We start from the raw sequence: 22844 nt of genomic DNA, 5'->3' as shown, positions 1-22844 counted from the left end.
TTCTTCCCGCTCTAACAATAGAAAGATTAATTTCATTTTATGTCAGTAACGCGGAATAATGTCCAAGAAGATTAAATTCATTTTATGTTAGTAACGCGGAAAAATGTCCAAGTACGTACATTCTTATACCACAGTATTGTAGTTCTACTATCATAAAACCTTTAAATAATATGGCACCGGTTAAGGATTAATTTCTTTTTGCTTCATATATATAGAAAATTTAGGTTTGTCAAGTGGGAATCTTCCTTCTATCAAAGAGACAACAAAAAGTATAAAAAGAATACTGCCACGAGATGCGAAAAATTTAACACTATATAAAAATAGGTACTAAAAAGTTTTAGAAAAACTGAATACAAAGCTCTCAAAATGAAAAGATTTATGTAACCATTTTAAGAATTTATTCTTTTTTGTTTGATTGGATTTCTGAATGGCTTTTGTTGTATACTGATCCAATTAGTCAATGGAATACAAGTTACAATCCAAAGATCTATATTCTAATGGCATATATCATGCAACTTTATTGACCGCATTACTACCATTAGGATAATGGTATATTTCATGACATTAACTAGAACCTATCATCATCGTTTTAAAAAATATTGTTTGAAGTCTAATCACGGCTATAAAAAGAGCATAAACGTTGCAAAGGCCATATGGAGCCAAACAAATTAGTAAAGAACTATGTGAAAAATACTCAGATCTGTTGACCAAAAAACAACCTCAGATCTTTGACCAAATAAATTATCATTGGTTATTATTAAATTATTTTCCAGACAGTGAAAGTGACTATTCGATTTAATCCTAACAAAATAATTGTACGTCTCGACACATCGACCCTCCAGATTGTGGCATAAAATTTCACCTTTTTTTTTTTTAATGATCGATGTTTTCAATTTTCTCCATCAGACAACACACTTTAAATTATTTATACCTCTGTATACATCATGACTCTGTCTTATGAGAAAATTAAAAATATATTATAAAAAGAATCTCTTTCTTACAATGTACTAATATAGAAACTTGTAGCAACCTAGAGTAGAGAATCAAACTGATCTAATTACCAAAACAAAAAGAATATAAATGCATGAGATCTAAGCTAGGAATCATGTTTATGCCAACAGACAAGCATAGCCACACACCTTCTCATTATGTAGAACCTTCCCTTCTGTTCTTTCGCCAAGTTACTGAAAGATGATGTTGATCCTTTCTCTTTCTTCGAGGAGCTCCTGGAGATGGAGGACGAAGAAGATGGCACTGAGCATTTGGTGGATGAGCTCCGTACGAATACAGGAGCCTTTGAGGAGGAAGCACTCGTCGAGAAGCTTCTAGAGAACTTGGATTTAGAGGAACTAGAAGATGAGCACGACGCAGCTAATGCATCCTTTTTAGACAGCTTCCACTTCTCGTCCATGTCTGTGTTGTAGGAAGAGAGAGAGAGAGCTTCTGACTCAGATTGAGGGTCTCTGTTTTTTTTTTCTCTATGTATTTGATTGTGAGTTTGTGGTGATTGAGCTAAAACGAGAGATAGTGATCTAGAGAGAGGGGGAGAGAGAGAAAGAGAAAGGGAAGCAAAGAGAGGGGGGGGATATATAGTGTCTTTCTGCTTATATATATTGTGAGTACTGCTTCCAAATAAAACAAAGTGGAAAATGGAAATGACGAAGGCAAAAAAATGAACTGAAATATTGAATTAACTATTTTCAATTCATACTTATGAATTAGGTCGGCTTCGAGTAATGTGCAATTATTATTTAACAGTGTAACTCTTGCACAAAATTTTACGCCTAATTAAACTTTTTCAAAACAGTAATTACTGTAGAAAACCATAGTAATACTACATTCAAATGATCTTAGTTGTATATCACAAAGTTTTTTCATGACATAGAAAACAAAATATTTCATATTTCTTTTGTTTTTTTTTTTTTCAGTCCATCTAGTTTTATGGTTTTTTTACCAACAGTATTATTTTTGAAATGTACAAGAATTATTTTCCGTAGAAAGACGTGTGGATATCGTCTCATGCGATATATGATAATGATATAAGCACGTAAAAAAATTTGGTTTTTAATAAGGACGTTGTTAATAAGGGCAATCTTCTCCTTTATATATGATAATAATATATGGATGAACTTTTTTACTTTGTTTTAATTTTATTTTAATTTTCTTGATTGCTCAAAACCAGGGTTGATTCGATAAAGCAAGGGGTCGAGATCGTCTTTTTACTTCGTAGGTTCCAAGTTTTCAAATTGACTCGAATCTTCGGATACTACTAGTATGCTGAGTAAAGGAAAAATTGGAAACAAAAATCTGGGAAAAAACAAAAGACGTTATTAATAATTATTTTAATCAACCATCACGTAACAGAGAGCACAATAAATCGTATGCGTATATATGTGTTGACTGTATTTAGTGTATGTAGATTATTATGGTCTATAATTGAGAAAGTATATTTACGCAAATAAAACTGGCATAGTGGGACGGACGGGAATGAGAAGAAAAATCTGTAGAGGATTACGCTTCCACGAAATGCAAAGTAAATTTGTGGAATCATATTATACTTACAGAGTCAAGTGACGAGGATCCAACAGAAAGAATATTCTTGACAAAAGACTCAAGTATCCTGCTTGAACATCGTGCCTTGAATAAAACTACTTCCAAATGATGCCATTAAAAAAATCTTCTAGATTAGACAAATTTGAAGGTTTCTTCTTAAGATGATCCCAGACCAATTACTATTATATTTTCTTTTGGTACAGTGGTTGATGTTAAAGGAGAGAGACATGTTTTCAAATTTGGTCTACAAAACGTCTAAATTATAGGCGGGGTCTTGTCTCTCGAATTATATGATGAATTAGTGGTCTACAGTGATACGATTTTTTTTTCAAAATAAAAACATTAACTTTTTGTGAAAAGATATTAATGTTGAAAAAACGCGTTCTTGGGGGTGTTTGGGGAGGAAGGGGCAAAGAGGGACGAAGAGAAAAGTGTATCTTACGATAAAAAAATAATTTGAAATCGGGACCAAGAGTAGACAGCTTTGGTCTAATAATATTCTACATGTTTTTTTCACTTCTGTTTTCAAAACAGCCTGGGTTTCTCGGAAATAACTCATTCAACTAACCACAGTATATTAACACTATGCGTACTTTCTACCTTTTCTTTTGATTGTTTGTTAAAGAACTTTCTACCCTTTTTTTATCTTTTTAAATCAGTCTGGTTGTTAGAGGAAAATTTGAACAACAAAATTTGCCAATTTATATCGATAATCATATACGATGTTAAAACATCAGATGTTTCTTGGATACAAGATGCAACTTTTTATACAGAATAAATTATATTTACGTAGCTTAACCAATGCTTATGTAACAAGAAAGTACTAGTGGTTGGTGACTCTGAAATAGATATTTTGACTAGCCAAACATTTCTGTCGAGTTCAGTTAACTAGCTGGAGTTACCTTTTTTTTTTTCCTTTTCTTCTTGTAAAACCATGCATCAACTACTTTATACTCTATCCGTTTAATAAAAAAAAATATCGTTAATTTTTGTAATGATCGAATATTATACATATCACCAGTAGTAGCTTTTTTTTTTGTTAATCAGAAAAATCTCATTATAAATATCGTGTTTTGAATGCGGAGTGTAAGGTTTATAATGTTTACGGCCGATCTTCAGATTTTCATATCCTTATTTAAAAATGAAGCGATTCAAGGTGCGTTGAAAAGCCTGTGATGGTAGATCCTACAGAAAAGTCTTGACGTACGTTAAAATTGATTAACCCGAGTTCCTTAATCATACTTAAAATTTGCCTATTGGAGATAATTTTTTTGCCCCTTTTTGTTCTTTTTTTTTTTTGCTTATTTGTATATAAGACCATAGAGATTGAAATGTACGGATCCCGTGAATTTACCAACCACAACACCCGAAAACTCATTATAAACCTTACACACCTCACATTGTTCCGTAATCCGAGGGTTTTTTATTTTTTTAAAAAAAAGTTCCTTCATATCTCACACACGGGTAATCTTGATGATCCTATACCTTAAAGACACAAATTGTTGCATACCATCAAGTGTTGAAAGCGTGACACTATATAAACATATTTGACCTAACAGATTTTGATCATTAGTAGATGGAATTAGATTTGGACTATATATAGTAGGCTGTATATGACATTAGGAAGAACTGCTTAACACTCTGTTAATAGACAAACCCGACAGAAAACAGACAGAAAAAGGAAAAACATCAAAACTACACATTTAAGATCACACGATCGCTGTTTTGGGCACCCTTCAACAATATATACATCAGAAACACAAAAAAGAACTACTACTGAATACAAATCTTCAAGCCTAGGCTTCCATAACGTGCCCAATACACATACATACATACATATACAAAACCGCATTTAAACCCGAACCCGTTTTCAAAATAAAAAAAAAACACTCAATCAAACCAGGCACGGGACAATATATATATATATATATATATAGCATATACAATAAAATATATAGGTAAAAAAGAGGAATCGAAATCTAGGCGCAGCTTTCTTGCCGTTTGGAGGCAGCCACCACGGAGAAGAACAGGTCAAGATCCGGCGGCTGAAAATATCCGTTCTTAGGCGGTTCCCTCTTCTTTCCAAAGTGTAGCGATCTCTTTCTTCTCACCGGCGGCGGACACGGCGGATCTGCGGGTATCCTGCATTCCTCACGTGTCGGCGTCGTGCATCCCACGTGATAGTCATCATCATCAACGGTCACCGTCTTTCCGTCGTAGTAATTAGACTCGTTATCCATTTTCTTTCCTTTTTATCTCGCACTTCTTTCTGTGATTAAGAGTCCTTAATTGCTTCTTTAGTACTCTTGTTTTGGCTGTGACGTAGCTTGTTCTGGAAGTTGCTAGGGGTTGTATTGTACTTGCGGTGTATAATCTGACACGTGGAGTATTGTATTGCTACGTGCCCAAAGCGTAGGTCAATTCAGGTAGAAATGTTGCCACACACGCACACTTGACTTGACTTGACATGACTTGTGTTAAAAAGGGTTATATAAAATGATGTTGCTTAGTTAAGCATAGGCCCATTTATACCATCCTCGCGGCCCACAACTATATTATGTGATTCCCCATCCTCTTTTGAGATTTGACTCTATCCGTTGTTGTATTTTGATTATTCTTCTCAAACTAGATGTGTTATATTCCATGCTCCGCTTCTAAATGTGTGATTATTTGAAAGGGATAAATTGAGCCCCGAATTTTACCGAACCCGAATTCCGATTCACGCTTTGGAGTGGATTTGAGATTTGAGAAAACCGGTTGGTTGATCGTTGAAGCCAAACCTGGAGACCAAACCGGTTGAAGTTTATATATGTCGGAGACTGGAACGCGTTGGTGTCTTGCCTCCCAAGCAGCTCTTAGTCACATTATAATTGCTCTCTCAACATCAACAAACGGAGAACATAAGAAAGAAAGAAAAAAAACCCAAATTTCTTCCTGAGCTATTGATTTTCTGATCGCCCACATTCTTCACTTCCAAAAAACCTTTCTTTCCTTATTCATTGTATCAATAGTTTGCTCCATTCTGAAACGAAAGTTGCCATCTTCCTCGTTTGGGTTTTGATTAGATCTCCGGTTTCGCGTTTCTATATATTATTATTATGCGAGCTCACTTTTGGTCGTCCTGATTCTCTGACGATGATATTCTCCAAGCTTGGTTCCTCCGTCGCTCGATCCTATCGTTCCAAGGTTCGTTTTTGTTTCTCCAGATGCTTGTTAATTCTGTGTTTCTATTTCCTAATTTGTATAAAAATCCTGGTGAAATTAGGGGCTGGTATACGGCGTTGGTGTGAGATCGGCGATTTTAAACGGGGGGAGGCTTCACGCGCCGCCGGCTCTTGAGGCGGCCGCCAATCAGGCGGATGGTGGATTAGGGTTTCTGAGGCGGCGATTTGCTTCTTTAGCTGCTCGCAAGGGTCTGGATACCAATGATTTGAGCCGCGCTTTCGCTAACCCTAGATTGCGTCGATTCTTCTCTAGCGGAAACCCGAAGAAGAAGAAGAGTATGAATCAAACCCTTGAAATTTTACACGGAATCAAATTATTAGTCGTATTAATTTGAGAGTTGATTGGTGCCCGTTTGTTTCTGGATTCTCATCAATGCTATTGTGCAGATTATGAGAACTACTATCCGAAAGACGCTAAGAAAGCACCCAAGAATGAGCAGAGATCCGAATCCAGAGGTAACATTATGAAATTTGCTCATCATTACGCCTTTTTTCCTTTATCATAGTTCTCGCTTCTGAGCATTTATTTCTAGCTTTTATAAATTCAGTAGTCTGTACTCTGTAGTATCAATATTTTCCTGGCAACTTTTCTTCTTAAACGATTGTGAATTTTTGTTTGAAGGTTGTAGTAATTTGATATGTTTTTGTTGCAATGCAGAGGGTTCAAAGAAAATTGAAAATGAGAATGTTGGGGACATTAACACGAAGGAATTCCAAATTAATATGTTAGTTCCTCTGATGGCCATTGCTTTAATCCTTTCTTCTTTCTCGCTTGGTTCCCGAGAACAGCAACAGGCAAGCATGTTTAACTTAACTTTGGTTATCTTGGATCTAACCTACATCATGTTATCTATGGAATTGGGCATGAGATATGTGAACTATTTTTCCGTGTTTTCTGTTAGTTCAGATTAGTTTCCAGGAGTTCAAAAACAAGCTTCTTGAGGCTGGTCTAGTGGATCACATAGATGTTTCTAATAAATCCGTTGCGAAAGTCTTTGTGAGGAGTTCACCAAAAAACCAAACAACTGAAGAAGTTGTTCAAGGTCCTGGTAATGGAGTTCCTGCTAAAGGACGTGGTGGTCAGTATAAGTACTACTTTAATATTGGTAGTGTTGAATCATTTGAGGAGAAACTCGAAGAGGCCCAAGAAGCACTTGGCATTGATTCTCATGACTTTGTTCCTGTCACCTACGTCTCTGAAATGATCTGGTACCAGGAGCTGTTGAGGTTCGCACCGACTTTACTTCTCTTGGGTACACTAGTTTATGGGGCAAGACGGATGCAAGGTGGACTGGGGAGTGTAGGAGGACCTGGTGGGAAAGGTGGCCGTGGAATTTTCAATATAGGGAAAGCTCAAATCACAAGAGCTGATAAAAATTCCAAGAATAAGGTTAGCATTTAGATCGGGGTGGAGAATTAGAACTAGCACCCTCTTTCTTGAAGCTGTTGGGGTTTACAACCGATTTTGTTTTTTTTTTTCTTTTTGGTATCTGGCAGATATATTTTAAAGACGTTGCGGGATGCGAGGAGGCTAAACAAGAAATTATGGAATTTGTGCATTTCCTTCAGAACCCAAAGAAATATGAAAATTTGGGAGCTAAAATCCCAAAGGGTGCGCTTTTAGTTGGGCCACCAGGGACTGGAAAGACCCTTCTAGCAAAAGCTACGGCTGGGGAATCAGCTGTGCCGTTTCTGTCGATATCTGGCTCAGATTTCATGGAGATGTTTGTTGGTGTTGGACCTTCGAGAGTGAGAAACTTGTTTCAAGAGGCTAGACAGTGCGCACCTAGCATAATATTTATCGATGAGATCGATGCGATTGGCCGTGCAAGAGGACGTGGAGGTTTCTCTGGTGGAAACGATGAGCGTGAAAGCACTCTTAATCAGCTGCTAGTTGAAATGGATGGATTTGGCACTACAGCTGGAGTTGTCGTGCTTGCTGGGACTAACAGGCCGGATATTCTCGATAAAGCTTTGTTACGGCCTGGCCGGTTTGATCGTCAGATTACCATAGACAAACCTGATATTAAAGGTCGTGATCAGATATTCCAGATATACTTGAAGAAGATCAAACTTGATCATGAGCCTTCATATTACTCACAAAGGCTTGCAGCACTCACTCCCGGATTTGCTGGAGCTGACATTGCGAATGTCTGTAACGAGGCAGCTCTTATTGCTGCCAGACATGAAGGAGCAACAGTTACAATGGCAAACTTCGACTCTGCAATCGATCGTGTTATTGGAGGTCTGGAGAAGAAAAATAGGGTATGTGCTTCTTATCAACAAACACAGCTCAATAGGAGGTGGATATTTCCTTTTTCTCCAAAAGCTTGGAATATGAACACCTGAATGTTCTGCAATTTGTTTTGGTGGTGGTTCCATGATCTCAGGTAATAAGCAAGCTGGAGCGCCGTACAGTTGCATATCATGAGTCTGGCCATGCGGTTGCTGGGTGGTTCTTGGAACATGCAGAACCATTGCTAAAGGTGACTATTGTTCCTCGAGGCACAGCAGCGCTCGGGTTTGCCCAGTATGTTCCAAATGAAAACTTGCTCATGACAAAAGAACAACTCTTCGACATGACTTGCATGACTCTCGGCGGCCGGGCAGCTGAACAGGTAAACCTTTCTCTATTAACTTTTTAACTCCTTTTAGTTGTGAAACGGATAGTGTTAGGAGGCGAAGGATCACTGATACACAACCAAGTCCCAAAAAGGCTCTCTTACACAGATCGAGATTTCTCTGTACGGTTTTAGAATTTCTGTTGATTTTCTCTACAAGCTGTGAACCTTGTTTGTTCGGTTGGTTTTGAATGCAGGTATTGATAGGGAGGATCTCGACCGGCGCTCAGAACGATCTGGAGAAGGTGACCAAGATGACATACGCACAAGTGGCGGTGTACGGATTCAGTGACAAGATAGGATTGCTTTCGTTCCCACAACGAGAAGAAGAGTTCTCCAAACCGTACAGCAACAGAACCGGTGCGATGATAGACGAAGAGGTCAGAGAGTGGGTGGCCAAAGCTTACAAGCGAACGGTTGAGCTGATAGAGGAACACAAGGAGCAAGTGGCTCAGATCGCTGAGCTATTGCTAGAGAAGGAGGTTCTGCATCAGGATGATCTTACTAAAGTTTTGGGTGAGCGTCCGTTTAAGTCTGGTGAGACGACGAATTACGACAGGTTTAAATCTGGATTTGAAGAGACAGAGAAGAAGAGCCAGGAGGAGCCTGTGACGGTGAAGCCTACGGAGGATGATGGATCTCCGCCGCTTGAGCCACAGGTGGTTCCAACGTAGGACACCCAAATAAATGGTTACTTAAAATGTAAATTTTAATCGAAAGCAATAACAAAACACGCTACTGTATCTTCATGTTTTAGCGATGGAGTGATTCTTCTTTCTGGAAATCCTTAGTAAAGATTCAGTTAACCACTTTAGCATTTCTTAACATAATTGCATGTCATTGTACAGAGCAAAACTACAAGAAATCAAGTCAAAGAAACAAACAAAACATAAATACAAAAATTTGGGAAACACATGAAAGAAAATCAAGAAGGGAGCCAACAAGAAGAAGAGAATAGGATGCGACCTTTCCAACCTTGCAAGAACCAATTACAATCTTGATCAAGGACAAAGTCTTTATGGTAACCCCACTTGTTCATCTTTTCCCTAAACGACTCGACAAGCTCTGCCTCCACAGGCTTCTGCTTAAAACCAGCCCTCATCATCCTCACTTGCCACTGCTTGTAAGTCTCCGGTCTCTCTACCCTATCCACTCCTTCACACGCTATCACATTCATCACTTCTCTCCCGTAAAACTCCCCTTCGAAGTGAATCCTCTCCGGGTTCTCTCGGGACAGAGTCGAACCAAACATGTCGAACAGCGACGAGTAATGAAACAGAGCTTCTTTGAACCGCGTGGTGAAGAACGGGGCGTTGAAAGACCCGTTAACCGTCGAGCTGAGGAAAACGTCAGGGTTCATGTCTCTGATCAGTTTTAGGAATGCGTCCCTCGGGCAATCCTCTTCACCCGGAGTCACGTCTCGCAGGTTCTTGAACCGGAGCACTGTGTTAACCGCAAGAACTTCGTTTGGTCGGATCTTGAACTGCTCCATCCGGATTGTTTCCCAGTTCTTAGATGCGATTGCGTTGTACTCAAACGGAACTCCAAAACGTTTGCAATACTCTGTAAGTCTTCGACCCGTGTCCTCTATTCTCTCGGTTGGACGAAAACCGTTCTGAGGAAGCTCGATTCCGGTTATGCGTAGCTTCCGTGGCCCGGTTTTGCTCTTTGATATGTTCTGTATAAACATTGGCCACTGGAAACCGTAAAGGATCCCGAAGTCGATTATATGAAGCACAGAAGCGTCTTTGGCAGCATCAAGAATCATCTTGTTGGAGAAGAAATAGATCAGAGTCATGAAGGGAGATGCAGACAAGAACACTTTGTAAGATTTAAGAATCTGAGCAGCTGTTCGTTTCTTCGAGGTGATGGAGTCGTAATAACTCTGGATCATAGTCCCGGTGCTTCCTTGAAGACGCACCTCAAGTGCATTGGCGAAGAAATAAGCTAGTCTCTGCGATGCATCACCAAGAGGTGAGCATTGCTTCCGTATCTGCCTCAGCAAATCATCAGCTGTGATCTTATCACCTGCGGAAATAGACTGTGCGCATAGCGTGAGAAGCGTGCGGAAATCAACCGCTTGACTCTTCTTTCTCGAACGGCCTCCTTCTTTCTTATTACCCTGCAGAGCCTTGCTTGAAACATTCTCGCCATCTTCGATAATCTGCGGATCGCATTGACCATCAAGAAGCAAAACTTTATCGAAAAACTCTGTTAACTTGCCATCTTCCACAGTTACTGCAGATTGCTTACTACTTCTTGTTTCCTCTAGATCCTCTTCTTCTTCCCGCTCGTGATGATTCTTCCTAGATCTCGTGACACTCGACAATCCTTTCTCTTCTTTCACCGAAACTGAAACGACTCCTTTCCTCTCATGCTCGAGATTGAAGATCCATTGATCGGTATTGGGAAGAAACTTGCTAGCTTCCTCTAGCCCTCTCTTGAACTGCATAACTGACTCTGCATCACTAAACATACTCCTGACAAGAATCTCATTCGCTGGCTGTCCGAATCCACCGCCTCCACGCAACATGTCTGATCCTTGAGTCGATACAACACCAGAATCACCGAGAGGATGATCGTACAACACTTCACTCTCAGTAGAACTAGCTCCTGTCTCGATGGGGACACTAGAATTGCTGTTGCTGCTCCAATAATCATCAACGCTGCTAGTAATCGAATTAGGAATAATAAAAGGTTGAGTTTGTTGTGAGTCGCTGATCACTTGCTGCAACATTTCTTCGGTTTGTCGTAGCGCCAATGAATCGTACAGCATAGACTGCTTCTCCGCGAAGCTCTCTTCCATGAGGATCTGGTTTACGTATTTTAAAAGGGTATTTTCGGAATCGATCTCATCAGTTGGAGGAGAGTAGTGATGATGATGATGATGATCTTGATGATCTTGTGTTGCTGGAAGCCAAATTGAAGGTTGATGATCAGTGAAATCGCTCGAGGAGGGAACGCCGAATCCGAAATCCGGAACCGGAACCGGATTCGGTAAGATACCCACATCATAATACTCGAAACCGTTGACTACCCTGGAGAAATTCGATTCCATCATCAAGAAGACCTAATTCACTTAACTTGGTTCCTCTTCAGAAAATTAAAAAACCAATTACATGATGAAACACAGCACAGAAAAAAAAGGAAACAATAGATTCATCAGCAATGGAATCTGAATCAGGTGAGAACTCGGGAAAACATTGCTTACATCTAAAGAAGAAGAAGAAGTAGGGAGAGTAAGTGGGCAAGTAGGAGGGAAAAAAAAGGCGTGAACTTTTTAGATAATTACGTTAAAAGGAGATTTAAGCACATGAAGAGGAGTTATGCGAATTGCTATTGGATGAAGCTAAGCAGGAGGGAGCAACAAGGAAGAAATGAGAGAGAATAGAGAGAAAAGGAGGAAGTTTCCCGGGAAACGCGAGGGGGACAAGACCAGTCTTGCGATTCCTCCGAGGAGTCAAAACTATATTTGTCGGCTCCTTTTGATCTGTCTTTAAATCTGTGTCATTCGTGGGCTTTTGGGCCCAGCTCTTTTCTTTAGTAGTGACTGTCATGTTAATACAAAAGTTTATCATCTTTTATCGCAAGTGGTTTTTTCTTTTTTGGTTATCTGATTTTCCTTTCCATCATCTGATCTGTCTTCAATGTATTTTTTTTTTTCGTTTCGTATATCATAACCTCCAGATTTCAGATCTGATTTATCCCACAACAATACAATCAAGCTCTGATCGTTTTAGACGGGTTCTACTTCTACATCAAAATTATGTAATATGAACCTTTTTTTTTTGTAACAAGGATAAAACGCGTGTAATATGAACTTGATCAGCTCCCATTTTATTAATGCCCATTTGACGTAAAGCCAAAAGTGTCTCGCACAAAAATATGTTTATTAAATTGATTCCAAAAGTATACAATATAATGTAGTTGACAAAAGGAAAGAAGAGAGTTTCGTATGTAAAACTTGGGGAGCAAGATTCGTAAAGATTCCTGATAGGTGGAGTTGATTATTTGACCAGTGCAGATTATTAAAAAAAAAATATATAACAGAAGAGGATTGCTGATAAGTACTATATTTTGACCCACAAAAGTACTATATCAACAAAAAAAACTTAAAAAAAAACATCAAGTGACTTGAGATATATTTAACTACCGATCCCCGAAAATAAAAAATGAAAATAAAAACAAAGAAAGTGAAAGGGACCTCCGGATCTGATTTCAAATTGTCATTCTGACATGTATTGCGAGATTCGCACCATATAAATAGTACTAGTTACATGAAAAAAAAAAAATACTTTATGTAAGATAACTCAAAACTGAGTGGATATCACGTTTGAGTACTATATATTCTTTTTCTGTCTTCAAATTATCTAACCTTCATTTACAAAACACTCTTGGAAATGATACTAAGGACAGTCTATTGGATTGCTTATTTCTTTGATTTTGAAATTATGTCGTAAAACTTTGATTAAAGCCACATTGTCGGAATACTTTATTTTACCGATATAATTCGATGTGGATTAGAGTTATAACGATAAGTAAAATTTTATGTGAGTTTTTCAGGTTTGATAGTTTTCATTAGTTGGATTATCGTCTTAGTACATGATTATCTCCTTGACCGGGAAATGCTGTATTCTATCATTTCTTCATTTAAATTTCATAACAAATTTTTTTTTGTTGGTTAGTTTTGTTCTTTATTCACTAAAATAATAAGAAAAGAATTGGGAAAGTCATTTATTCATATTATAATCCGCCACTATCTTGTAAACCTTACAACTACATTCTGATTCTGCGAGGCTGGTGCAATATAACTCTGACTTTATAATAAACAAGACAAAAAAAGAAAAACTAGCTTTTCATTATTTATGCAAACATAAGATGGCGTGAACATTTAGTACAACTAATCTTTTATGCTATACTATTACAGATGCTATGTCACAAGCATATAACAATACCCTAGTGTTTAGGAACCCTAACTCTGAACCCAATCCACTCGTGTTGGCGAGAGGCTATCAACAGAAGAGTTCTACATAAATTACTTAGGACCACAAGAAGGAACATTTATCAAGAAGAAGAAGAAGAAGAAGAAGGGACCCAAATAGATGAAGCATACACGATTCTACCTTTCCAACCTTGAAGCAACCAGTTACCATTTTGATCAATATCGAAATTTTTATCGTACCCGTTTTCGATTTTCAACTTCAGATTCTGCATCAGTTCTTTCTCAAGCGGAAGCTGTCTAAACCCGGCTCGGATCACTCTCGCCTGCCACTGCTTGTAAGTCTCTGGTCTCTCCACTCTCTCCGTCCCTTCACAAGCCACAACATTCATAATCTCTCTTCCATAAAACTCTTTCTCAAACATCAGCCTCATCTCGTCTTCCCTCGTCAGCTTCGAGTCACACATATCAAACAGAGCTGAGTAATGAAACAAGGCTTCTCTAAACCTGGTCACAAAGAATGGTGCGTTGTAGGATCCGCTTAGGATCGCCGGGATGAAGACATCCGGTTTTGCTTTCCTTATCAGGTTCAAAACCACATCTCTCGGACTGTTTACCACAACGGTCTCATCTAAAAGGTTCTTGAAACGGAACAGGGAGTTAACAACCACAAACTCTCCTTGTTGAATCTTCAAGTCTTCGACTTTGATCGTTTCCCATTTCTGAGCAATCGCGTTGTACTCAAACGGGACATTGTAACGCTGACAGTATCGAGCCAAGCGATGACCTGTCTCCTGGACTCCTTCAGCTGGTCTAAAACCTCGCTGAGGAAGCTCTATCCCGGTTATACGGAGCTTAGGCGGACCACCAGGTCTGAAAGAGAGGCGATGAATCAGAGCAGGCCACTGAAAACCGTAAGATATTCCAAAATCTATGATGTGGATCATGTTTGCGTTTGCTGTCAAACGCATTATGCTGTGGTTAGCAAATATGATGGCGGCTTTCTTGAAAGGACAGACTGAGATGTATGTCTGGTAAGCCTTCAACATGTCTGCTGCAGATGTTTTCTTCGAAGATAAAGCGGTGTAGATCTGTGTACCAGTACCAGCTAAGCGAGCTTCAAGACTATTTGCGAAATAATGAGCCAATCTCTCTGACCCATTGCCCAAAGGCGATGAATGCTCCCGTATCTGTCTTAACATTTCATTGGCGGTTCTACGATCATCCACTGATACAGCTTGTGCACATAATACCAAAAGAGTCCTCAAATCAGCAGTTTCTTTCTTAGAATCATTAATACTAATATTAGTGTTAGCAGTTGATTTATTTCCACGGCTCTTTGCTCCATTCACAGTTTGCTGTGTTGTCTCAACTTTGGCGGGTTCTGTTGGAAACTTCTGTTCAGTAATGCATACAGGTTGTCTAGAGCCACATAGCAAAATCTTGTCAAACATTTCAGAAAGCTCGGTTTCCTCAACATACACGGCAGATTGCTTGGTACTTCTTTCTTGGACGGAATCTTCATCCTCGTCGCGCCAATGGCTCTTCTTTCCAGTTAATCTGTTGGGAGGAGGAGGAGGAGCAGCAGAGTTATGATGCTCTGTCTCTTCCTTCTTCTCCGTCTTAACAAAAACCTCAGAACCACTTTCCTTGAACCCCGGATTCTTCGGAATGTAATTCTCCACGTCGATGAAGAGCTGAGAAGATTTAGGAAGGAATTTACTAGCTTCCTCAACCCCTCTCTTGAACTGCATAGCCAATTCACTATCTTTGAACATACTCGAAATCAAATCATCGCCAAAACCTGACCCGGAGACTGTACTATTACCACCACCCGTGACACTGTTCAACTTAGAAGTGGACTGGAAAACAAAATTACTAGGGATGGGAGTCTGTAACCAAGAAGGCCTATTCTCCAAACCATCAACACTCCAGTGTGAATCAGAGGAAGTGGTGGTGGTGGTGCTAGCGTAATCACTGAAGCCACCAGCTGAACAGTAACCATCAGGACTATCATCAGCTAATTTCTCTTGGTAAGCTCGATGGTCCATAGAGGAAGAAGAAGGGTACTTCTCGCCGAGGGCCTCGTAGAGAGATTTCTCGGCTGCTTGAAGGGCTAAGGCGTCGTGAAACATACAGGGCTTCTCCTCCATGTCCTCCTCCATAAGCACTTGGCTTATGTATTTCAAAACGGAATCCGAGAAATCAGCATCATCGGATGGGGAAGATAATGGATCTGCTGGTGCAGATTTGTTGCTGTTATGGGGATATGTCTCTGAGAGAGCAGACGAATGATCCAAAGATGCAAAATTTAAGAGAGGGTCATCTAGATAGAAGCCATTTGCTAGACCTAAGGTTTGGTTTGAGCCAGGCAAATCATCAAACTCGCTATCGAAATCGAACCCATCCAAGGATCCATGGAATCCACCCGAATAAGAACCCATGGATGTCGGAAAAACGAAAAACCTAAAATCCGAAATATGAAAGAAGCAGTGGTTCAGAAAATACAGAGTCCTTGAAAGGGTCAATAAAAAAAGGTCGAGACTTTATTGCTGATGAATCACCAAAACAAGACCATCAGAAACGAGAGAATAAAAAAAACAACAAAGCAGGGAGATTTGAGAGAAGTCATAAGCATACCTCTTGTGGGTAAAGATTAGCGAATTCGGCAACAAGATGACAAGGAAGAACCTTGAGTTGGGGGAAAAGGTTACTAGTGTACGTGGTGGAGAGAGAGAGTGGAGAGAGAGAGCAGAGAGAGAGGAAATAATTAATTGATTCACTGGAAAACAAAATAACAAGATAAGATATACTATGCTTCTGTGAATTTTCTTTTGAGTTCAGGAAATTTCTTGCATCTATCTTAGTCTGAAAAAGAATCTTTCCGGATCCGAACACTTTTTTACTGTTTATCTCTTTTGCTTTTTACTTAGAATTGTCATAGTATTTTTTTTTTTTAACCAGCAATTACTTGTCAACTACTCCAATTACATGACAATTAATTGCGGGACAAACAAATAATTCAACCCCTTTTTTACTGACGACAATGAATTATTCAAAGGTATCACTTTGTTACGTTGACCAGGTTTTATGTGAAGTTAATAGACCTATTATTTCATTTATTTACTATCGTGGTGTGACTGCTGTCTAATAGCCAGTAGGAAAAACATCGGCAGTAAAGTTCCGCACAATACTAGAAAAGGGAAAAAATCTTAAAAATACCCAGTATAACATTTATTAGAAAAATATCCAAACTTTTTATAAAGATACCTGAACTATTAATCATTTCTTTTTAATACACAAACTATTAATCATTCTCTTTTAAATACTCAAACAATTAAATTTGGTAATTTTACAAATCAATAATCTCAAAAACCCAGTTTTATCCTCTATTAGTTTTTAGATTCAATTTATTTTATTAGAAAAACAAAATTATTATATAATTTAAAAACCTGAAAAAAATGTTCTCTTTCTAATAACACGAAGAAAAAGTTGATCCAAGTCCGATGACTCTCATATTTCCGGCAAAGAACAGTAACATCAGAATCGTGACTCCAATACTATTAGTGGATCAGATGAGTTCTCTTTCTAATCTCTCCATTTTCTGGTGATTTCTTTGTCGATGGAACTTCTGCAGACTTTAGGAATTCTCGATTCATCTTTTCAGCAAATTTAGATTATCAGAGATGTAAACCAAGATTCCTTCGGTGACACATCTTTCTTTCTTCCTCTCTCACGACAACGACACCTTAGTACGTCATTTCTCTAAAGCAATGAAGATTTAATTCATCAAATTTGACACCAAATTAGATCTTTATTACAATCATCTGAACAGTAATCACGTCGGGTTAGATATCAATAGCTTAAACTCAATCTCGATCTCAGATCCATCGATCTAGCCTCAAATGAATCTAAAATCTGAGAAATCGGCCACTGCTTGGATCGATTACATGATCTTTTTCCTTTCTTAAACAGCGAGATGTAAGTAGGGTTTTCTGATTTTGTGTTTTAACAGAAGAAAACACATTGCTTCATCTGGTTGAGAATTTCATTTGCAAAGACATGTTATTAAATTACAGAGAAAATGTCGGAGAAGGAAGATAATTTTATTTTTAGGTTAATAAATTATAATTTGGTTTTCTAATAAAATAAATTGAATCTAACGAGGGTAAAATTGAGTTTATGAAATTATTGTTTTGTAAAATTAGCAAATATAATTGTTTGAGTATTAAAAAGAGAGTGATTAATAGTTTATGTATTTAAAAGAGATGATTAATAGTTCAGGTATTTTTAAGGGAGTCAAAAAAGTTTGGGTATTTTTCTAGTAAATGTTATATAAGTTAGGTATTTTTAAGTTTTTTTCCCTACTAGAAAGTAAGAAATGGTATATACTAAAAAACTAAACAGATATTGTACTAATAACAAAAAAAATATGATGGTATGAACTACAAAAAAAAATCATTTGTAACTGCTTCAAATAAACTTGTTCGATAAAATTCAGATATTCATTAATCTAACGATAAGTCTAAGACCTTGTAGCATACATTAGCACCTTACTTTGGATTGGCATCAGAACATTGGCTTAATCGTAGCCACATGAACACATCCAAAAAGATTACTCAATGGTACTTTTGATAGAAGATGTGAAATAATGAAAATGACATCTCCAATTATTTTTCTCCATTGATCGATGAGATCCTAACGAATCTTCCATCATATTCTCTTTATTCTTTTTTTTTTTCGGTGCGTCTAGAAAGTGTGCTTAGCCATTGAAAAATATCGCATAGCTAGAACCACAAAAAGACTGTGAATAATTATGAGTTGGTACATATATTTTGGTTCCGTTTCCTCCTTATCAATTCCAACTTTTTTTGTTTTTATCAAAGAATCTTGTCTCAAGTCCCCACATGCGTATGAGAGAGCTACTTGATGGTGTTTACATCTTTTTTTTTTTTTTATTATCGTTCCAAATGATTTCCTGTGTCATTTCTACCAAACCTTTCAACTTTCTTACCGGATTTGTCAAAAATTATTCCAACGACTGCATTATTACAAAAATTTACATGTCTTGGTCCATGTGTCTATGAAATATAACAATTGCAGTTTATAATGGATGACCTGCTCAACATATTTCACTTTCACCACATAACAAAATGTATCTCTATCAACCGACAACTTTTTTTTTATTCAGACATAAAGACATACGAGGGATTTGTTGATGAAGTCATAAATTTGAATAGCTTGCGAGACACTCTTTGGTTGAGCAGATTCAACAATCTCAAATTATTTTGCAAGGCAACAAAGAAATCAGCGTCTTATTATATTATAACCAACCACTGTGACAATTACACCAGACTTCACATATCTTCATCTCTATCTTCTTCATCATAATCCATTTCTTTTTTCTTTTTACATCGAATCTCCTCAAATACACGACATGACAAATCAAACAAACAAACAAACAACAAAAAAGTATATATGAAAGAATAAAAATTCCAGGTTCCTCCTGCTAACGTCCATTTTTCACGTAGCGAAGACAACATTTTCCCCTAGGTCTATAGACTATAGACCAAGACTAGTCTCGAGCTTCTGAGGTCCCTCTCCCTCTAGCAACTGTTGTTTCCCCTGTTGCTGGGACCAGTAGGCATGAGCCGTTAGTACCCGGTCTAAGAGCTCCTGTGGAACTGGCTCACCTCTCCTTTGTTGTGGCGATATTCTTGCTGTGTGCACCAGCGTCTTCCATTTGTCCTATCAAACCCAAATATAATTACTTGTTTCACAAGAAACATAAATCTCATTCACTGTATCTTACCGGTAAATTAAATAGCTGCAAAAGGAGAGATTCTTATTTTACCTTCAAATCAACGTAGGTCCGGTGTTTAGCATTATCAAAAGCTCGCAACTTTACATCACGCCACCTGCAGATAGATTTGCACAGCAACACTATCAGTATCACTATTTCGGAACAATTCTTGATTGAAATCCAAGTCTTTAACTTTGCATTAACAAATTAGTTACCTTCCGGTCCCAAGTCTCTCAACAGCTTGAACAAGGGCCTCTACTTCTGCAACCGAGAACGGCCGGCGGATTCTACGCTGAGCCACCTCACATCGCTTGGGTTTCCGAGGTGGGACTACGGATAAAGCCTGAACATGCAGAGGAGAGACAGGAATCAAGGCTCTGGAGTAGACGGTTTTAGCCCTATTTGGAGCAGAGGGTTTGGATTCAAGGTCACTTTCTACAGAGTTACTCGGTTTAGCATGCTTCCCCAGTGATGGGAGACACCTAATGAACATACAAGTATCCGAAAACATCAGCAAAAGCATTTTTTTTTTCTGCATCAAAGATTGGAAAAAAAAATGAAGAAGCAAACATTGATCAATGGAGTGAGACTGACCTTGTTAGAGTGTGAGGTACATTACAGGGACGCACAAAATTAGAATCTTCAGGAGAAAGAGATTTGTTGGATATTTGTGGAGGATTGGGCTCAAGACAAAAGCCTAAAGTATCTGAAAGAGTACTGTCTAGAGAGATTCCAGTCTGAAGAAGCATTTTGTTGTCGTCTCTAACCTTTTTTCCATGAACAAGAACTCCTATGCGTAATCCACCTCCAAGGATTGTGGTCACAGCTTCCAAGACTGTCCTCTAGCGAAGAGAAGTAAACTTTCTCATCATTTTCCAAAAAAAATGAATGACCCTTTCGAGAAATCTCTAAGTAAAAAAATTCCAACCTTTAGCGAACCAACAGTAGCGGTCTCTGGAATTTCAATGAAAAGTTCAGGAACTCTAAATGACTTGATTCCAAGTTTCACTAAGCACAGCAAAGAAAAATGAGCAGATTCAATACAAAACTCTGAGTGATGGAAAAATGAAAACCATAATAGAAAAAGATACCGTGAGAATCTCTTGATTGAAATGCTGGTTGCTTCTGACGATCTATGGATGACAGAAAAGCCGAAGCTGTAAAAAACAAAGGTCAAAGTTAATCATCATAACGTTTTATGACTTTGAAGCTGAAATGATTAGCTTCTGATAAATGATAATGATAATACCTTTTGGAGGTGAACTAGAAAGGCCTTCATTTTTTACTGTTTCTTGGGATTGTGAAGCTGTATAACCATCAAAGTATCTTCTTTTCTTGATTGGATAGTTTCTCTCTGATCTTAAGCTTTTGAGACAATGTTTCTTGCTATAATAACCAGGCTTCAAGTCCAAGTCTAAAAATTATCAGAAAAACAAACACGCATAAGTTTCAGCTTAAGCTCCTGAGAGAATGTTTCTTGCTGTAGCAACCAGGCTTCAAGTCCAAGTCTAAACATTTCCACCCAGAACAATCGTTAAAAGAACATATAACTAACCCACAAATTGTCCATATATATGCTCACCTGAATTTGTTACCGTTGTATCTTTCTGCTTTGAAGAGACTTTACAAAACTTTGAAGCCAAAACTTTTCTTATTCTTCTATCTCCTACACGCAGAGTTGGCCTAAATGACTTTGTTGTGTAACGGTCTGAGAAGTTTTCGGCATCATCATTTTCCCTACCGAGTAAATTTACATCATCAGAGCATACCGAAGGATTTGGGGGTATTGGCTTCCTGAATCCACTACCTATACGATGCTCATCATTGGCTACAACATTCCTTGACAACTTTGGTTCACAATTTAACCCCTCAAGCATTGATTTCTTACCACTAGTCTCAGCTGGCCTATAGCTAAAACCAATGTCGATCTTGGTTTCCTCTAATTCTTGAGTTCCAAACTTCTCTGAAGAATCAGAAGTTATACCAGAAGTAGATCCAAAATGGAAATCTTTAGGAGGGCTTGGAGATCTGTTGAAGGTTTCCATGTCATGAGATTTTTGAAGGATCTCAGAGACAAAGAATCTCCTTTCAGGATCATTGTCATGATGATCACAATCAGTCTCTTCTCCCACCGTTTGATCGGCGCCATAGAGCGGTTCTTTCTTAACTGCACACTGATCTTCGTTATCGCCCGAGGCATTGTTACTTGAGGAAGAAGAATTCCCCCCACCTTCAAGCAGCAGTTTTCCAGCTACTGCAGCCAACAAATCGAAGGACGATATTTGATTGTTTTCGCTTTTCTTCTTGAAAGCACTCTTCTAGCAAACCACAAACACAAAGACATATCAGAGGGGAAGAACATTGGAACATAATAATTAATGTTTAAGAAAAACACACACACACACAAAAAAAGTTAAGAGAATCAATTTACTCTTGGTGATCTTGCAGCTCGAGGTGTGGGAGGCACCTCATAGCCATTGAATCCATAATCGAGCCTCTTTTGCAACACCATGACTTGAATAACATTTCCGACATTCAACAAAACGAGTGCATTCTCACGGGAAAAATCAACAGCAGACAAGACCCCTGCAGGAAGGAAAATTAGGTTAATGAGTCCAATAGATCTATAAGATCTCTGCCATTGCCAAAATTATCACATCCTGTATATGTGACTTAGCATTAAACTTTCCAATTCTAGAGAGAAAATTTCTGTAAAACCTCGCTACAACCCAAGTTACTGAAATTTCTATTTTAACAAGATCCAAAACCTCAATTAATTGATGATCGTAAAGAGAAAACAGAGCAGGGATTTGTAATTACCAAGACAAATTAATTGAAATTCGAACCTCAAACTACATTTTCATGGAAACCAAACACAGTTCTTGTTCTAAGAAACCAAAATTCAAGTTGGGACCCTCGTCCAATAATTCTATATTTGTTGTTTATTAAATAGGGAATCTCGCATCTGTTACCGTAATTGGAAACTCAGATCCAAGGAAACTTAAAATTTCCTCACCGTTTTCTGGAAACAAGGCAGGAAAAAAACTCTTAAGGAAATGCACGATCAGAGAAACAAGAAGAAAATTCTCTACCGGAATCAAATGTTCAAAGCACCAACATTTAAGCAGGAAAACAAAGAAAAGGTTTCTCTTTTTGTGTTTTTTTTTTTGGTTTTGTTTTTGGTGCGAAATTGAAAAAACCCTTATGTGTGGAAAAAGTTGCGAACGTGAAAAGGGTTTAAACCCCTGGTCTTATACCAGTAACACCGGACGTGTCTGAAGAGCGAATAACCGGCTATAACCAGTAAACCCCACCCTGAAGACCTGTTCTTCTTCTCCTTCTTTGGCTGACCCACCACTGTCTCTCGAACCTCCCCCCAGATTCGGACACGTGGAGTCTCTGTCGGATCATGCGGCTTTTTTTACCACACACAAACTTCGACAAAAACGTTGAGTCACAAAAGCCATAAATTTTTAGTTTTTTTTTTTTCAAGTCCAAGCCATGTCATTGTCCTTTTCCTTTTTAATTCTCTTTTCAGTTTTTCCTCTATTTTCTTTTTTTTTTATTAGAATATATACTTCATTTAATAATTAATAATTATAGAGGGTTAATCATATGTTCAGATGAAGATTCGAAAATTCTGTAGCTTTTACATAGTTCAAATCTCCAGGATAGTTGTGTAAGATTATACGTTTTGTAATCCT

At 38.2% G+C, this 22844-nt stretch overlaps 6 protein-coding genes across 7 annotated transcripts; 1 reads left to right on the top strand and 5 right to left on the bottom strand.

Annotated features, from left to right (window-relative positions):
* Window positions 1-953: 953 nt before the first annotated feature.
* LOC18994120 (putative protein TPRXL) lies at window positions 954-1567 on the bottom strand. Its single transcript, XM_006417735.2, has one exon. It carries the CDS (start codon window positions 1409-1411, stop codon window positions 1097-1099), a length of 315 nt encoding a protein of 104 aa, XP_006417798.1. The 5' UTR covers window positions 1412-1567; the 3' UTR covers window positions 954-1096.
* A 2695-nt stretch (window positions 1568-4262) lies between these two features.
* On the bottom strand, window positions 4263-4959 carry LOC112084057 (cyclin-dependent protein kinase inhibitor SMR5). Its single transcript, XM_024152449.1, has one exon. It carries the CDS (start codon window positions 4791-4793, stop codon window positions 4533-4535), a length of 261 nt encoding a protein of 86 aa, XP_024008217.1. The 5' UTR covers window positions 4794-4959; the 3' UTR covers window positions 4263-4532.
* Window positions 4960-5255: 296 nt separating this feature from the next.
* On the top strand, window positions 5256-9207 carry LOC18994121 (ATP-dependent zinc metalloprotease FTSH 10, mitochondrial). The gene is made up of 8 exons (XM_006417733.2): window positions 5256-5739; window positions 5819-6053; window positions 6165-6233; window positions 6436-6572; window positions 6685-7167; window positions 7275-8042; window positions 8168-8395; window positions 8596-9207. The coding sequence occupies exons 1-8, from the start codon at window positions 5689-5691 to the stop codon at window positions 9070-9072; spliced, it is 2448 nt and encodes an 815-aa protein (XP_006417796.1). The 5' UTR covers window positions 5256-5688; the 3' UTR covers window positions 9073-9207.
* On the bottom strand, window positions 9196-11837 carry LOC18994119 (scarecrow-like protein 31). The gene has a single exon (XM_006417734.2). It carries the CDS (start codon window positions 11457-11459, stop codon window positions 9324-9326), a length of 2136 nt encoding a protein of 711 aa, XP_006417797.1. The 5' UTR covers window positions 11460-11837; the 3' UTR covers window positions 9196-9323.
* A 1401-nt stretch (window positions 11838-13238) lies between these two features.
* LOC18994118 (scarecrow-like protein 14) lies at window positions 13239-16096 on the bottom strand. Its single transcript, XM_006417732.2, has 2 exons — window positions 15978-16096; window positions 13239-15803 (listed from the first exon to the last, which is right to left on the bottom strand). Exon 2 carries the CDS (start codon window positions 15779-15781, stop codon window positions 13463-13465), a length of 2319 nt encoding a protein of 772 aa, XP_006417795.1. The 5' UTR covers window positions 15782-15803; window positions 15978-16096; the 3' UTR covers window positions 13239-13462.
* Window positions 16097-18691: 2595 nt separating this feature from the next.
* LOC18994117 (telomere repeat-binding protein 5) lies at window positions 18692-22284 on the bottom strand. Of its 2 annotated transcripts, XM_024152442.1 has the most exons (11): window positions 22157-22284; window positions 21572-21726; window positions 21029-21458; window positions 20723-20947; window positions 20390-20554; window positions 20232-20297; window positions 20069-20148; window positions 19735-19982; window positions 19356-19622; window positions 19192-19255; window positions 18692-19085 (listed from the first exon to the last, which is right to left on the bottom strand). In XM_024152442.1, the coding sequence occupies exons 2-11, from the start codon at window positions 21650-21652 to the stop codon at window positions 18900-18902; spliced, it is 1812 nt and encodes a 603-aa protein (XP_024008210.1). In that variant the 5' UTR covers window positions 21653-21726; window positions 22157-22284; the 3' UTR covers window positions 18692-18899. The 2 variants fall into 2 exon arrangements, with proteins under 2 accessions (XP_024008210.1, XP_006417794.1); XM_006417731.2 differs by having other exon boundaries at window positions 20723-21458.
* Between the last annotated feature and the right edge of the window lie 560 nt (window positions 22285-22844).

The sequence above is a fragment of the Eutrema salsugineum genome, unplaced genomic scaffold (assembly GCF_000478725.1).
Source record: "Eutrema salsugineum unplaced genomic scaffold, Eutsalg1_0 scaffold_5, whole genome shotgun sequence".
NCBI classification, from domain to species: Eukaryota; Viridiplantae; Streptophyta; class Magnoliopsida; order Brassicales; family Brassicaceae; genus Eutrema; species Eutrema salsugineum.
This window is presented reverse-complemented; position numbering and strand designations above follow the sequence as displayed.

What these genes read in the sequence shown, in the direction of transcription:
- LOC18994120 (XM_006417735.2), bottom strand. Translation starts at nt 1,411, where the DNA reads ATGGACGAGAAGTGGAAGCTGTCTAAAAAGGATGCATTAGCTGCGTCG.
- LOC112084057 (XM_024152449.1), bottom strand. Translation starts at nt 4,793, where the DNA reads ATGGATAACGAGTCTAATTACTACGACGGAAAGACGGTGACCGTTGAT.
- LOC18994121 (XM_006417733.2), top strand. Translation starts at nt 5,689, where the DNA reads ATGATATTCTCCAAGCTTGGTTCCTCCGTCGCTCGATCCTATCGTTCC. An exon ending in GCAGAGATCCGAATCCAGAG is followed by an intron (nt 6,234 to 6,435) that starts GTAACATTATGA and finishes GTTGCAATGCAG; the next exon opens with AGGGTTCAAAGAAAATTGAA. An exon ending in GTTCCCGAGAACAGCAACAG is followed by an intron (nt 6,573 to 6,684) that starts GCAAGCATGTTT and finishes CTGTTAGTTCAG; the next exon opens with ATTAGTTTCCAGGAGTTCAA.
- LOC18994119 (XM_006417734.2), bottom strand. Translation starts at nt 11,459, where the DNA reads ATGATGGAATCGAATTTCTCCAGGGTAGTCAACGGTTTCGAGTATTAT.
- LOC18994118 (XM_006417732.2), bottom strand. Translation starts at nt 15,781, where the DNA reads ATGGGTTCTTATTCGGGTGGATTCCATGGATCCTTGGATGGGTTCGAT.
- LOC18994117 (XM_006417731.2), bottom strand. Translation starts at nt 21,652, where the DNA reads ATGGTGTTGCAAAAGAGGCTCGATTATGGATTCAATGGCTATGAGGTG. An exon ending in TTCTAGTTCACCTCCAAAAG is followed by an intron (nt 20,298 to 20,389) that starts GTATTATCATTA and finishes TGTTTTTTACAG; the next exon opens with CTTCGGCTTTTCTGTCATCC. An exon ending in CTACTGTTGGTTCGCTAAAG is followed by an intron (nt 19,983 to 20,068) that starts GTTGGAATTTTT and finishes TCTCTTCGCTAG; the next exon opens with AGGACAGTCTTGGAAGCTGT.